The sequence below is a fragment of the Dipodomys spectabilis genome, unplaced genomic scaffold, assembly GCF_019054845.1.
Source record: "Dipodomys spectabilis isolate Male_0828 unplaced genomic scaffold, ASM1905484v1 ptg000095l, whole genome shotgun sequence".
NCBI classification, from domain to species: Eukaryota; Metazoa; Chordata; class Mammalia; order Rodentia; family Heteromyidae; genus Dipodomys; species Dipodomys spectabilis.
Genome location: NW_024870772.1, coordinates 44,826,545 through 44,843,547, shown reverse-complemented (window position 1 = coordinate 44,843,547; position 17,003 = coordinate 44,826,545). Strand labels below are relative to the sequence as shown.

The following is a 17,003-nucleotide window of genomic DNA, read 5'->3' as shown; positions in this document are numbered from 1 at the left end:
TGCAAATTTGAAAACAAAGAAAGAAGACAGTTTTTAATCTATTAGATTTGATGCAGAGCAAATGTAAAGGGTTTGCCCAAAGTCATTCGGCACACAGGACGAAAATAAAAATCAAATTTACTTTCCATTCCAGACACAGGTTCTAACCTATGATCTATTTTATATGCTCCTATCTATCTAAACAGGGCATTAGTGGCTCACACCTGTAAATCCTAATTACTCAGGAGGCTGAGTTTTGAGAATAGCAGTTTAAAGGTAGCCCAGGCTAGACAGGTTGTAAGACTCATCTCTCCAATTAACCACTACAGAACCCAGGTCCTTAGTTCAAGCCCCAGTACTGGAAAACAACAAGAAAACCCTCCAATCTAAAGCAATGCATGGGGGGAATGGATGAGGGGTGGGGGGACGGTAAGACTTAATGTCAACAATGAACTTCATTATGTTCCAATTTTATCTGTTTTTCTTAAAGAGTATTTAATCTATTCCTTACTCATTTCACAAAGAGTTTAAAATGGCTTTAAAAGCAGGAACAGCAAAATCAAATGCTAGAGGATGTGTTGAGAAATTTGTTAGTTCTGTTTCATTTCACCCATAAAGACAATGTACTGACCCTCAGAGCTATTACTTACAACCTTTTTTGTCTTTGTGATCCACATAGAAAGTTGTATTTGTACAGTTAATGGAGTAAGTGGCTTCCTATCCCAACCCCTGCTCAGCTAAGATCAGAGCTTGGGAAGGCTTCAACCAGGCTTTGGGTGAGAAGTCAGAAGCAGATGGTTAAAAAAAAAAAATCACTTGTTACAGGGAAGACTCAAGTTCTTAGATTTTAAATGCTAGGTGGGCATACCTTGGCAGCTGTACAATGTGAAAAGTACAGCTTTGAGGACTTGGCCACACCTTTCACACCAAGCCAAGACAGAGCTGGACAGAATACAAAACAAGTCCTTACATTGCTATGTGTGATATGTCCATGTATTATAAGTAGCTTTGAGAAAAATGTCATCTGTTTTGCTTTAGGAACAAATTCATAAACAAGAGCCAAAGTAAATTCTACTTACCTAGCCTGGCAACAACAGAACCCACAGAGGTTTTCCAATTCTCCTGCATGTGCCACCTGAGGCTTTTGCCCCCTCTAGTCTCCTATTTACTACATCTTTGGCAACCAATTTACCTGTCCTCCAAACCCAGGGGAGAGATTGGCACTATAGGCCCAGCCATGACACCCAATCCTCAAATAGAGCAAGAACAATCTCCACCACCTGCCACTCTGGCTGGTTCTTCAGATTTCCTCTCTGCCTTTCCTTTATCTGAGCCTATGAGAGACAAAAGTAGTGGGTAGAGTAAATCCAAACTATCTCAACCATGAAAAGAAAAATGCTTTCTACATGGGTTTTCTATACTGTAATGTAAATATGGTGATTGAAATGGTATCTATTAGAAACCTGGAACAAATGATTATATTTATGGCTGCAACCAAAATCTCCACCCTGTACCCTGAGGAGGATCACTCTCTAGTTTTACAAGCTAAGGCAGGAGAGTCTCAGGTGGGTAAGTTGTAAGCTGATACTGTCACAGGCAATTAGCAGCTACTACAAGGATATACCAACAGGATATAATTTTTTGATAGCATACTGAATAAGGAAATACACTTATTTATACATAAAATCAGCTAGGTTATAGAAAACTACTGAAATCTGTCAACTCAAATTCTCCATAGAGTACCCTAGGGATATAATTCAGTGATAGAGCAAATGAACAACCCTCCACCACAAAACTGAAAACAAAATCTCTTGGGGAGGGAGGGATTTGTTTGTTCTGTGTGGGCCAATACTGAGGCTTGAACTCAGGGACCGGGTACTGTCCATCTCTTAGCTTTCTTTGCTCAAGGCTGCACTCTACCAGTTGAGCCAAAGCTCTACTTCTGGCTTTTTGGTGGTTAACTGGAGATGAGTCTACATACAGACTTTCCTACTCTGGCTGGTTTCAAACCGTAATTCTAAAATCTTAGCTTCCTGAGTAGATAGGATTACAGGTGTGAGCCACCAGAACCAGCTTAGAGAGCAAGGTTTAAGTGGATTTTCTTTAGGACACTGTTGTGACCATGTCCCCATCACTCCCTCACCATGCTACACAGCTGATACAGCTTTAATGCCTGCCTTTCTCACCAGACTCTGCATATCATGAAGACAAGGCCTGGCTGCTATATTTAACCACACTGAACTATGTGGGTATGTAAAAAACACAATATTTCTTTTCTTTCTCCTCCTCCCCTTCTCCCCCCCCCCCCCCCCGAAGTCGTAGAGCCTGAACTCTGGGCCTGGGTGCTGTCCCTCAGCTCTTTAGCTCAAGGCTAATGCTCTACCACTTGAGCCGCAGCACCACTTCTGGTTTTCTGGTGGTTTATTGGAGATGAGTCTCACGGACTTTCCTGCCACAGCTGGCTTTGAACCATGATCCTCTCAGATCTCAGCCTCCTTAGTAGCTAGGTTTACAGGCATGAGCCATCAGCACCTGGCATAGACAACATTTCATGAATGAGCCATACAAAGAAATTAAGAGAATAAAATATTACTTTCTGCTTTTCTTCTTTACATGCCTTCACTCTGCCAGACTATATTCAGCCCAGCAGCATAGTAGTACTAATAGGGCCATGCCTGAGTTCTTTTTCTTTAAAGAGCACAGAAATTCAGGAGAAACTAAGTAATGGGAAGTAACAGGCACAAAATCAGGGCCAAGTTTAGTCAACTACTTGAAGCTACAACTAAGTGAAAGCCAGTGATACCAACTTTAAGCACTAAAGGACATATCCAGTAGGAATCTCTTGAACTCAAAGTTATTTATCCCAGCCAGGCTGCTTGATGGATTAAGAGGATCATGAGGAAAATCTCTAAACATTAACTGAGTCTGAGGGTCCTATCTTTCTACTTTACCTTTCCATTTTTGTAAATCAGCCTTCACTGTTTCTCCTGGCATACCATTGCCTCACAACTCTTGGGTTTCTGTTTCCAGTTTAGTGGATCTGCCTAGGCTAAAACTAACATTTCCTGGTTCAAATACTAGAAAACCAGATTTGGCTTTCAGACAACTCCAGTTTCTCCAGATTGCCCTCTCCAAGGGAAGAAGCTTGAAAAAGATCGTGTAGAGACACTCCCAAAGCAGCATTTGTGTTTTATCATGTTTTTGCTTCTCACTGTTTCTGATCTACTTACTCCTGTGTGACACTCCATTACAGGCATGCAGCCTCATCTTATTCTGTCTAGCAGGCTCACTCTCATCAAACAGCCTTCACTGTTTATTCTTTCTCCTTCAATTCTCCTGCCTGCTTTTCTTCACTGAACTTCAAATTTGTCTCAGAGCTACCCATCATCTACTCTCCTTCCCCAAGTAAACTAAATACTGCACTGAAAAGAGATTTTAATATCAAAATGCACAAATAAGTCACATATAAATGTCAAATAATTTCTTCTGTATGTGGAATGCTTCTTATCATGTAGTTACTAGTCTAAACACACAATATGGTTATATCTGCCTGTGGTGTCCATTCTACAGCTTCTGGATTTATTCACTTTCTCTTTTAATTATTTTGTAATTAATACAACATAACCATTATTTTTAAATAACACCAAGTTAACCTCTTTTTACAAAAATCTTTCAAAAGAAAAGATTATGAGACAATTCTTTGGAAACACAATTCTATTTCAGACTTTCTAACTGGCCAAGATATAGTTTATTTTTTTGTGCAATAAGATTTTGTTTTTCTCAAGTTAAACAAAGCTTCAATTCTTGCTAAGGCATTCATTATTGTGACATCAGAATGCATAAGAGTCCTAGGAACATAAAAGCAAGTATCTGGGCAATTTTTTTCTTTTATCCTTACACAATAGCAGAATCCACAAACAATGAAAAATTACAGAAATCCTCTTTAACATATGTACCTTGTTTACCTACAAATCCCTTGCACTGACAAGTGGCCTATATATAGTAAGTATGCAGTAATGTTTAATTAATATATGTATTACATATATATGTGTTTCTATATATTCACAAATCAATATTATATCTATATGAAGCTTTACCTATGTTTATTTGAACAATACACATAGGTCAACCTGTCAACAATGTCACAATCTTCTCAAACATTAATGTACAATCAAATCATCTACAGATTTTACTAATATGCAGACTGATTCACTAGCCTTGAGGTGGAATCAATAATGCAGGATTATTTTGGACTTTAGGGGCAGTATTGAGGTTTGAACACAAGGCCTCAAACTCACTTGGCTTGATTGTTCAGATGGTGCTCTACCACTTGAGCCTTGCCTCCAGCCCAATAGTGCAGTTCTAATAATTTCTCAGGTAATCCTGATGATGCTGGAGCATAAACAACACTCTGAATAGCAAAAAGTAACCATTATACTTCCTTTAGTAGGATACTAATGTTTAGCAGTATATACACACACACACACACACACACACACACACACACACACACACACATTAAATGCTGATGCTGGAGCTTGAATTCCAAGCCTGGGTACTATCCCTGAGCTTTTTTTGTTTTGGGGGGTTTTTTGGTGCCTAATTGGAGATAAGAATCTCACAGACTTTTCTGCCTTGGCTATCTTCAAACCATAATCTTCAAATCACAGCCTCCTGAGTAGCTAGGATTATAACCATGAGCTACCAGTACGCAACAATCACTTTGTTTGCAGTACTGGGGACTAAACCCTCGGACTTACATGGTAGGCATGTATTCCACCTCTGAGTTATACTCCCAGCTCTCTTCCTGAAGTATGTATATGCCAGGTAGAGGAGCTATATCACCCTTTAGTCTTGAATACAGCAATAAATGATTAAGTTGGAACTAGAAGTTTTTTTGTATGTTCAAACATGGGCAAACAAAGGAAGCATTAGAAAGTGATATTAATATGTGTATGTATGTATACATATATAGGGAAAGGGATAAGCAATAAATTCTATGACCTTATATCTTCATGAGGGTTCAAAAATAATTCCTTGCTTGCCACCCCCATGTCTCCATTATTTTTGCCCAGGTCTGCTTTTCCTCCATTTGTATTAGTCAAGAGGTATAAATCTCTGGGGTCAACCTCAACTTGTTGCATTACAGTCATCTTTTCTTGTTAGCTATTGTGTCAAACTTGCTGAAGGACACTAGAAAAAAAAGACTTGGTTATATCACTTTAAAAAAATCTAGAAAAAAGCTGGGTGCTGGCTCACGCCTCTAACCCTAACTACTCAGGAGACTAAGATATGAGGATCGTGGTTCAAAGCCAGCCTGGGCAGGAAAGTCCATGAAACTCTTATCTCTGATAAAAAGTCTCCAGAAAACCAGAAGTGGTGCTGTGGCTCAAGTGGTAGAGCACTCACCCTGAGTAGAAGAGCTTAGGGACAGTGTCTAGGCCCAGAGTTTAAGCCCATAACTGACACACACACAAAAAAAAAAAAATCTAGAAAAAACAATCATGAACTCTCTTTCTTTTCTATTTCTCTACACCCTTATCAATCACTGGCAGGATCTTTCTTTTGGTCCTATAATATTTATAAAATAATCTATAATAGTGTCCATTAGAAGCACAGTAAGTAAAGAATGCTCAAAATTTCAAGAAGTTTTCTCATCACAGAAAAAGAGTTAAATATTTGGTTTAGCTTTGTGGTTATCAGCTATTTATGAAAAAATTCTAAAGCCAAGTAAAGCTTGAAAGTCACTAAAAAACCTCTTGTATCCTTAATAATTTATAAATAGGCAAAATTGTCATTATAATATTCTTTTGCCAGAGGCATAAAGTTAATCATGGCTAAAATTTAGCATGGATTTTGGTAGTGCACAGTGACATGGATCTTTAAAGCTGAGATATTCTGTCAAAGGATGAGGTGTCCAAACAGCAAACCTGGGAGATTTTTTTGAGAATTTTAGTTTTAATTAATTAAGAGTTGACAGGGTAAGAGATTAAGTCAAATGTTTAGAACAGCATCCCAAATTTAAGCAATTACTTTTTTAAAAATGTTATTGTTAAGGTGATGTACAGAGGGTTTGCAGTCACATAAGTCAGCTAATGAGTACTTTTCTTTTAGAACAGTGTCACCCTTCCCTCATTTTCTCCAAGTCTCCTGGTCTTTCTCTCTCAAACCCCACACCCACAAGTTGTATAGTTCATTTTCAGCATAGTATCTAGTAAGTATCATTGCTGCATTTGTTCACCCTTTGTCCCACCACTTCTACACTTTCCTTTGCCCTCCCCAAATGGGATAAAGGTACATACAAGACAAAAGGTACAGAAATAAAAAACAATGACAAAACAGTATATACGGAAGGGGGAAAAACACACACAAAAAAATGTTTAAAAAAAAGTTTCCATTTCTTGGAGTTCATTTCAACATCCATTATTTTATATGGTCATATGCACAGAGCCCTTGTAATCCTCTCCTAAGAATATCCTCCTTTGGTCTCACTGTGTGAATATTTAGAGTCCTGCTATATTTATCATAGTCCAAGTATAATTTTTTGCCTTTTACCTTTATCTACTGTAGATTACTTGTAGATTTATAAGCATATTCTCATTACTACAAATGAGGGAAAACATGCAACCTATGTTTCTTTGGCTCTGGTATACTTTGCTTAATATAAATTTTTCCAAGTCTTTCCATTTCCTTATGAATGGAGCAATATCATTCTTTCTGATGGAAGCATAGAATTCCACTGTGTATATAACCATATTTTCTTGACCCATTTATCCACCGAGGAGCACCTGGGTTGATTCCATATCTTGGATATGTTAAACAATGTTACAATGAACATGGCTGAGCTGGTAGGTTTAGTGTGGCCTGGTTTGTGGTCAATTAAATAAATGCCCAGGAGTAGGATTGCTGGGTCACAGAGAAGCTCTATGTTTAGTCTTTTAAGGAACTTCTATACTGCTTTCCAGAGTGGTTGAACAAGTTTACATTCCCACCAACAGTGTAGCTGCATTCGCTTTTGACCACACTCTGCCAGACTCTGTTATTGTTAATTTTCTTGATAATGGCCATGGTGAGGTAGGATCTCAATGTCGTTTTGATTTTCATTTCTTTTATGGCCAGTGATACTGACATGTGTCTATTAGTCATTCTTACTTTTTCTTCTAAGAAGTCTGTAAGTTCTTAGCCCATTTACTAATTGGGTTCTTGTTTCTTTGAGGACTTGTTTTTGGGGGGTTTAACTTGAGCTCTAAGTAAATTTTAGATATATGGCCCTTGTCACGCATAGCTAGTAAAAATCTTCTCCCATTCTGTGGGCTTTCTACAAATCTCAATAGCTACATTCTTTGCCATGCAGAAACTTCAGTTCATACAATCCCATTTACCAGTCTTTCTTTGATATGTTTTAATACTGGATCTTTACTTAGGAAGTGTTGACTTGTGCCAGGGCATCTGGTTTTTGATCCATCTGGAATTGATTCTGGTGCAGGGTGATATAGAAGGATCTAGCTTCAGTTTTCTGCACACACACACACACACACTATATATATATATATATATATATATGGAGATATATATATATAGCCAATTGTGCCAGCACCTTTTGTTGAAGAGACTTTTATTCCATTCTGTGTTTTTAACTCTCTTCTCAAATATTAAGTTGGCTTTAGGTCTGTGGGTTTATTTCTGGGTCTTCTATTCTATTCCATTGGTCCTCAGGCCTATTCTTGTGCCAGTACCATGCTGTTTTTATTACTATAGCTTTGTAATAGAGTTTGAAATTCACTATTGATATTCCTCCAGCATTTTCTTTCCTGCTAAGGATTTCTTTTAAGCAATTACTTTAGACTAAACACAGAACATGATCCTCAAATTTTATTAATTTTCAAGAAAATATTAGAATAAAGCCAATTTCCTAATTTTGGTGGTCAGTTTATCTTCTACAAAGAACATCTGTCAGGGAAACAGTCTCAGCAATACTTAACTCTATTTGGAGGAGTCATTATTTAACAATCAGTGCAAAGACATACTTCTCTGATAAGATCTTGGGAAAACGAAATCCACTTCTAATTAGAAGGTTTTAAACCCAAGGAAATCCTTTTGAGAACTGAACGCTCAATGTTAAATGTCTTGAATTTAAATAAATGCTGTAACTATAATGCAAGGACAAATTTACTTCAGAAATGTAATCATAGGACAAAATTTTGTATTGTCTAAGGACATACTTTCCAAATCATTAAAAAAAAAGTGTGGAACAAGAGAGCAACTGCTGTAATCACACAGACTATGTGGTGAAGTTCTTCTTCCATTATTCTTCAATAACTATGAATATACTCAGTTTCAGAATGATATTTTTATGTTTCACAGAAAGAAATAGAAAAATCTAACATGACTTAGATGATACTTTATATTATAAAGTTCTCAACCTTCAATTTTCCCTATTCAAGAAGAAAATATAGAGAAGGCAAATGAGGAAGCAAGGGGGTTGGAGTACAGGCTTGGTTTTTGAGACAGAGACCCAGATACTTACAAGGCATTGCATGATATATGCTTGGCCAATACTGTCCACTGTCTCTCTTTAACCAAACACGAACTGTCCTGCAACAGATGAAAATGTGTGGATTCAATCACAGAATTTTTGGTCATGGGAAAATGGTGAGACACAGAAACCAAACAATATTATATACGCAGAATGTCTTAATTATGTACAACATATATGCATATTCATAACATGTGTACATTAAAACATATATGTACTTATTATATACCTCCCCCAAAATCCTTTATTCCTTAAGTTTAAGGCTTTTGTTCATGTAGAATTTGTGTCATCCTCACATACGTATATATACACACATGTCTGATCATGACTACTTTTTTTTTTTTTATTTAATTTAATTTTATTTGTGAACATACTGTACAGAGGAGTTACAGTTTCATGGGCAGGATAATGCGTACATTTCTTACCAAGCATTGCAGCCTCCTCCTTTGTTTACCCTTCACATCCCTTCCCAGCCTCCCCTCTCCCCCCCTAATCCCAATCCTTCTCCTTCCCCCCCTTCCCCCCCCCCCCCCCCCCCCCGCACTCATGACTACTTTTGAGAGCTATCTTTGTTGTTTTGCATTTCTTTTATACAAATCTCTGGAAGCATGAATCTTACTAGGGTCCTATTAGGTATTACTAGTGAAAGCAGATGAAGACTGCTCTGTGAAGCAAGTGCAAAGAGATCAAGGGAAATAATATGCAGCATCTGACATGAACAGGATTAATAGTAAATCCCTAGTATTCCAAGCTAGGCCCTTATCTAAAAGGAAGTTTTTCCAAGCATAGCCTAGCCACAGTAATCTCTGACTCAGATTTTCTTACATACCATATATGTCATGTTTTAACTATATGGCCCCAGATAGGAGGCTCCACTACTGAAAAAGATGATCATACAACAAACGCTGGCTTAAGTCCTAGGCCAACAGCTAGACAGAGAAAAGACACCTAGAAGAGTGTAGCAAGACAGAGACAAAGACAACCATATGGGGAGTGTCATCAGAGACTGACAACTAGAAGGACGAGAATGTGAGTTATACTAGTCATGACATCATCAGCATATGCCCCTAAGATAAACACAACCAGGAAACTCATCATCACTACCTCCAGCAACCAGAATAATGTACATCAAATGGAGGGTAATGGTCAAGTTCCCATGCTCAAAGTTGCTGGAATCTATATTCCTTATACCCTTAAACCACCCTTGAGTAAAAAAACATACTAAGAGATTGAGCTTTTTTTTTTAAGGTTTTAGCAAGGATTTATTTTAGGATAACAGGTTAAAATAGGGAGAAAAGAAGACAGAAATATTTGCTGCTGGAAGTTAAAGACATGAAGACTGTTTTTCTCAGAAAGTGCTTAACACTACCTACAGATGCTATTTAAGTGAATTAAGTTTCAAACTGTGTTAGACACTTCCTCCCTTGAGCTAATGAATAAAGCCCCTATAAATAAGTAGCAGGGAGAAAAAAGACCTAGGCAACTACAGAACAAGAAAGAAATATCAAACCCCAGGATCAGCATAAGGAAAAAAGAAAAAGACAGAAAAATACAACACAGAAAACCTCTGAGGCAAATTGATAGCTCTTTGTTTAAAAAGATCACAAATTAACACTAATCTTAAATCTTAAGATATTAGGTGGAAAAAAGAGAGAAAAATAAGCCTGAAACCAACAGAAGGAAGGAAATAAAAAAGTTTGATCAGAAAAAAATATATACATTATAGAAATCCAAAGGAAAAAAATCTTAAAACCAAGTCAATTATTTGTGAAGATACTCAAATGGTGATACCACTTCTTACCTTACAAAAGATATCTGACAGTCAGGTAAGTTAAATGGAAAAACTACTAGAAACACAATATATGTCCAAATGAACTCAAGAAAAAGAGATAACCTCAATAGTCCTACAGCAAGTAATAAAATTACATATATACATACATACATACATACATACATACATACATAATTTTAAAAATCTTCCGAGAAAGAAATTTGCAGGAGCAAATTGGCTTTACTTGTGAAGTTAACCAAATATGTAAAGAATTGACAAAAGCCCTATACAAACTATCAAAGAACAGAAAAGAAAAGACTACTTCACTACATATTCTACAAGTCCAGCATTACCTGATACCAAAGAGAGACAAAGATAACACAGGAGGGGCTGGGAAGGTGGCTCAGTGGTAGAGCGCTTGCCTTGCATGCATGAGGCCCTGGGTTCGATTCCTCAGCACCACATAAGCAAAAAGAAAAAAGCCAGAAGTGGTGCTGTGGCTCAAGTGGTAGAGCACTAGCCTTGAGCTGAAGAGCTGAGGGACAGCGCCCAGGCCCAGAGTTCAGGCCCCATGACCGGACCCCCCCCCCCCAAAAAAAAAGATAGCACAGCAATCTCACAAAGTTATATTCTTATGAATATATATGCAATGCTCATAAATAAAATACTGGGAAGTACTAAACATGACAAAACAGGATTCAGTCCAAGAATGCAAAGACAGTTCAAAATAAGAAATCAATATAAACCAGTACAGTAGAATAATGCAAACATGTGCACACATACACAAACACACACATCTGAAGAAAATACATTTGATGAAATTCAATACTTTTCATGAAAAAACCCACTCATTCATAATACAAAATGTAAGGAAATTTCTATAACCTTATATTGTGCATTCAAGAAAATTTCCCTTGGCGCTGCTGCAGGCTTCCTGCCATCATGGTAGGTTCTTGGTTGGGGCTCTGGTAACAATCCATCTTAATCCTCATTCCATCTACCACAGTACTCTCAGGTTAATGTTCCTAAAACCTGCTGTACTTTTTGTAAGAAGTGTGGCAAGCACCAATCTCACAAAGCAACACAGTACAAGAAGGGCAAGGATTCTCTGTATGCCCAGGGAAAGCGTCGTTATGACAGGAAGCAGAGTGGCTATGACGGTCAGACTAAGCCAATTTTCCAGAAAAAAGCTAAGACTACAAAGAATATTGTGCTAAGACTTCAATGTGTTGAGCCCAACTGTAGATCTAAGATAATACTAGCTATTAAGAGATGCAAACATTTTGAATTGGGTGGAGATAAAAAGAGAAAGGGGCAAGTGATCCAGTTTTAAGCTCCAAGTTTTGTTATGAAGACAATAAAATTGTGAGGTCAAATTCAAAAAACAAAAAAGAAAATTTCCCAGTGAACAGCATACGCAGTAGTTAAAGAAAGACAGCTATTTCCCTAAAAACCACGTATACAGAATGGTCACCTACACCACTGCTACTCAGTATCACTGGATGTCCTAGTCAGAGCAATTAGATAAATAAAAGAACTATAGACATCCAAACTGGAATGGAAGAAATAAAACTATCTCTGTTTGCAGATGATTATATATAAAAAATAACCTAAAGATCCACTAAAAAAGGGGAAGGAGAAACTTTACTAAAGCTAGGAAATAAATAGAGCAAGCTTAAAAGAGACAAGATCAGTAAATCTATGTTTCTAATAGCAACAGCATGTCTAAAGAAACTGTAGCTCCCTAAACACTGTAGTATATACAGCTAATCCTTAGAATATCCTATCAAATAGGACTTGCTTCACCAAATATACTGCTTTCCTTACACCAACTTGCATTGAGGGTAGCTGATAAATTTGACATCTAAAAAAAAATTACATAAAATATCTGTTCTGTTATCTCCTGCAATACAATAGCAGCTTAAAAAAGAAAAAGAACACTTTATCCTAGAAATAAAAAATATAATTTAGGTGGCTAGGAAATTCCTGATAAATTCCAGTGCACAAGACCTAGAAGTTTCTTTTTTCCCCTGAAGATTATTCTAAAACACACACACACACACACACACACACACACACAAACTTTTAATAGCAAAAAAACAAACAAACATTTTTTCCACCAGGGTGCTGGTGGCTCATATCTGAAATCCTAGCTACTAAGGAAGCTAAGATCTGAGGATTCCACTTTGAAGCCAGCTCAGGTAAGAAAGTTTGTGAGACTCTTTTCTCCAGTTAACCACCAGAAAATCATAAGTGGAGCTGTGGTTCAACATGGTAGAGTCCTATTAGACTTGAGCAAAAATGCACAGAGCCCCAAGTTTAAGCTCCACAACAGAAACAGAGACAGACAGACAGACAGACCAACAGACAGACAGACAGACAGAAAGACAGACTTAGTGTGTTGAGAGAGAGAAATACTTAATGAGTGTGTTGAAGAGGTAAAATGCATACCTGCTAGAATGTAGGCAAGTGTACATTCATCTAGCACACTAAGCCCTAGATTCTCAGGAACCCAACAGGGCTGATCATATTTCACTGGCCATTTTGAAGGATCCTGTGATCTTCCCTCTACTGGCTCTTCCTCCTCTCTCCCAAGTATCTAGCACTAGGGGGAAAAAAAGGGCACTGAGTAAGTTTAGAGAGAGGCAGCTCTCATCTCATCAACAAACCAAGGTTCCTTACAGTGGGCCTCAATTAGTTCAGTAGTATGGCTGTTATGGGAAGAGCATAGTCTTGTAGTATACTGCTCATGTTTCAACAGATAAAAATGAGGTCCTGGAAACACAAAGACAAACTAGTGCCAACTTTTTTCTTGGGTAGTTCATGGTTCATGAAGGAAGCAAACAGACTACAGAACATACAAAGTAAGGGCTAAAAAAGGGAAGTGTCCAGGTTGCCATGGGAACAAATAGACTCAAGCTTTCAGCATGGAGCCTGGGGATAGGCAGTATTAATAAAGCTTTCTTAGAGCAGGGCACCAGTGGCTCACACCAGTAATTCTAACTACTCAGGAGGCTGAGATCTGAGGATCATAGTTCTGTGCTAGCCTGTTAAGTAAAGTCTGTGAGACTCTTATCTCCAATAACTACCTTAAAACTGGAAGTGAAGCTATGGCTCAAGTGGTAGAGCACTAGCCTTGAGAGGGGGAAAAAAAAAAAGTTAAAGGAGAGTATGTACACCCTGAGTTCAAGCCAGAAGACCAGTGTGTCTGTGCGTGTGCCCACATATACCCACACAGACAGAGAAAGCTTCTTCATCCAAGAAAGGCATTTCTTTTGTCTGAAGGAAGTAGATAGTACAGCAGGGAGGCCAAACAAGCAGTCCTGGAACAAACCTGGACAATAAAACAGGAAAGATTCTGAGGGCCTCAGAGGCCACAAAGTGGAGTTTGGATTTTTACTTTTAGGAAAATGGGAGCTACTAAGATAAAGAGGCAGTCATAGAATGGCATTTGTTTGGTTTATTGGGTTAGGGGAAGCTAGTAAAAGGCCTGGTTATGCTGAAGTATCAGGTTTGAAGGAAATGGGCAGTAAACTGGCAAACTGGCTGAAGGGCTACAGCTGTTTCTCAATGACAAAGAACTTGTTTAAAATGTGTGAGGCCTGGTTTCTATCCCCCACAGGGGAAGGGGGGGGATGGATATAAATGAGGGACAAAAGTGAGATGAGGACACACTTTACAGCACTCAGTAAGTAGAAGCACCCCGGTTTAAGGACTGATTGGTTGTGGGGTACCAGGTAAATGATGGTGTCTTTTAGCAATGTTGAGTTCTTTTAACATGCTGTTTTAAGAATAATTCCCGGCTGGGTGCTGGTGGCTCATGCCTGTAATCCTAGCTACTCAAGAGGCTGAGATCTGAGGATCGTGGTTCAAAGCCAACCCAGGCAGGGAAGTCCGAGACACTCTTATCTCCAATAAACCACTCAGAAAACCAGAAGTGGTGCTGTGTGCTCAAGAGCACTGCTGAGGGATAGCACACAGACCCAGAGTTTAAGGCCCACGACCAACAAACAAACAAAAAGAATAATTCCATCAGGGTTTTCATGCCTGTCTGCAGTTCAAAGGTGTGATCGGAGCTGAGATTAAGATTTTAGAATCATATTACCTAATAGTACCAGATCAGTGAAAAAGAAATGAAGCTAGCAAAAAAACTCCTGAATAGTACCAACAGAAAAACATGAAGAAAAGGGTATTCAGAAAAATATGACCACCAAAGACACAGACTATGTCTTGATTTTTGGCCCAGAAAATTAGGTCATCATAAGCATACCTAAGAATTGAGACAAATTCACAGTGAAAACACACCTACTATAAAATACTATCTATATAGGTCACTTTTCTGAGAGAAAAGGGAAGGTTGTGGGTAGCAACAAACACCATTCCATAGGTTGCTAAGCTACTGAATAAAATAAGACAGGGCGTCTATCCATGTTGAAATCCAGACTTTTAGAAATGTGCCCCAGAATGAGTTACCATAGCAATGAGCTTCATTCCTCAGGGGACAATTGTTTTTTTTTTTTTGTCATTACCAAGTAACTTGGGGTGGGGCTGGAGGGTTGGAGTGAAACCCACAGTGTTTTGAGGATCATGGATTTCCAGGGAATACAACTCTAACACATCACACATACTTTGCATTATTAATACAAAGTGACCTGTTCTAGCAATCTGCAAACAACAGAAAAAGTTTAAGCAATAGGATGTCAATGCTTTTTTTTTTAGTATTTAATAACTACTTTAAGGAAGAAAAAAAGGTTTCAGATCCAAAGAATATTGCAGAGGTTCTTAGAAAATGTAACTGAAAGATTAACAACAAAAAAACTATTTCTCTATGATTACTGGATTTCTGGATTATTGTGTTGTTTCCAGTAAATGCATTTGAATCACGTACAGTAAATTAAACTCAGCCTTTTTACAATGCCTTGTGTATCTTTGGTATCCAAGATTTCTCCGTGGAAAAGAAGCTGCTGTATGGAAACTGCGAGTACATTAAGACAGCTAGGCTCAAGTTGGATGATATCCAGCCTCTGGTCCCCTCTGCCAAGCAGTTCTTATCTCCCATCAAGGATCCCACTACAATAGACCTAAATGACTTTCCTGAGTCACATACACCTGGATCCCCAGCCCATTCCCACTTGCCTCTGTAAAGCAGCAATCCACAAATCAGTGTAAGCAGAGGCTGGAGAAGAGGTACACTGTTTAACATCTCAACACCTGTAGCTTTTTGGTCATCCCTAGTCTTTTTTTTTCTGCTTTTAATTTTTTTTTAATATTTGTATTATCTTTAGGTATCTGTACAAAGGTGTTGCCATTCAACAAAGCTGGTCATCCCTACTCTTAAAATTGTTTACAGCCCTTTTGGTCACAAGCAGTCAGGCAGTCAGCAAGGTGTGCTGACAATGGCTATTTCCCATGGGGGTTTTCTCTTAATCCAAAGGCTGTGAAAGTCTTCACAATTTAGAATCAATTAAATTACAATCAAGTAACATTTTCACTGTTTTTAAAGTACATAAAACAGAGCCTCAAGATGAAGTTAAAGGGACCAGTTAACCAGGTATTACATGACAAATACAAAATAATTACAATTATTGTAAGAGCCCTCAAAGAAAGATGTCCCACAGTCTTTAGTTCTAAGGAGTTTTCTTAGTAATAAACATTATCCTGGATCTCCAAATACTGTCCTTGCATTGCAGGCTTGCTTTTATGTTTTGTTTTCTTGAGTTATAATTTAACTCAGTGGCTAATGTTTAAGCACAGCTTCCTGTTCTACACAGTTGTGGCTCAAGAATTCTGACACCCTCCTTTCCTCCTCTACACCCCACCTCACTTCCCTTACTAGTGTGACACATACATGACTTCCTTGGTAAGAAAGATCCTCTAAAGGCCTTCACAACTCCTCAGGTGAAAGTAAGCACAGGGATCATACAGCAACTTGCAAAAGCTACATTAGATCATATCATGAACTGTCAACACTGATTAGCAAGACTGTTCTCTCAGGAGACAAAGAATCCCTTGAAACATTTTCAAACTATTATTCTTAAATAGTTTTAACTTTAATTCTTAAAAATACCTTCAATGCCTACATTTTTTGATCACATACAGTAATTAGCACAGAAGAGTTGTTTTAAAAAATGCACAAACAAAATAAATGAAAGAAGAATGGGACATAAGAGAAAACTAACATTCTTGATACAACAAGTGCAGTGAAACCCAAAGAACAGCAGGCACAGGAGCAAAACATCACAGGCTCAGAAACTGACAGAATCCTGGCTGTCAGCAATGCCACAGACCAAAGGAATATGAGCAGAAACCTTAAATAGGGAGTCGAGAGAAGGAGTTCACACCTATCTTCTCAACTACCCCAGAGGCCAGACAAGAGAATCACAATTTAGGGCCAGTTTAGCAAAAAAGACTCTATCACTTAAAAACAAAAACAAACAAACAAACAAAAACAGCAAAAAGCAAAAGGGCTTGGGCATGACTTAGAGCTTGCCTAGCAAGCACAAGGCCCTGAGTTGAAGCCCCACTACAAATAACAAAAAACAGTACAAGCTGGGCACTGGTGGTTCACACCTGTAATGCTAGCTACATAGGAGGCTAAGATCTGAGGATCATGGTTCAAAGCCAGCCAGGGCAGGAAAGTCCGTGAGACACTTTTCTCCAATAAACCACCAGAAAACCAGAAGTGGCACTGTGGCTCAAGTGGTAGAGCGCTAGCCT

The 17,003-nt window shown here is 38.2% G+C and overlaps 2 protein-coding genes across 3 annotated transcripts in view; one reads left to right on the top strand and one right to left on the bottom strand.

Annotated features, from left to right (window-relative positions):
• Window positions 1-17,003, bottom strand: part of Wdfy2 (WD repeat and FYVE domain containing 2) — a 243,666-nt gene that overhangs the window by 160,297 nt on the left and 66,366 nt on the right. For both annotated transcript variants that reach the window (XM_042685433.1, XM_042685434.1), the window contains exon 2: window positions 8,507-8,574. In XM_042685433.1, the coding sequence (XP_042541367.1) occupies window positions 8,507-8,574 (68 nt within the window). The remainder of the gene's footprint in view (window positions 1-8,506; window positions 8,575-17,003) is intronic.
• On the top strand, window positions 9,561-11,753 carry LOC122112595 (60S ribosomal protein L36a-like). The gene is made up of 2 exons (XM_042685454.1): window positions 9,561-9,638; window positions 11,293-11,753. The coding sequence occupies exons 1-2, from the start codon at window positions 9,561-9,563 to the stop codon at window positions 11,617-11,619; spliced, it is 405 nt and encodes a 134-aa protein (XP_042541388.1). The 3' UTR covers window positions 11,620-11,753.

Excerpts from the sequence above, each read along its gene's own strand:
- LOC122112595 (XM_042685454.1), top strand. The coding sequence starts at position 9,561 with ATGACATCATCAGCATATGCCCCTAAGATAAACACAACCAGGAAACTC. Across the intron at positions 9,639-11,292 it reads CCTCCAGCAACCAGAATAAT|TACTCTCAGGTTAATGTTCC; the intron begins GTACATCAAATG and ends CATCTACCACAG.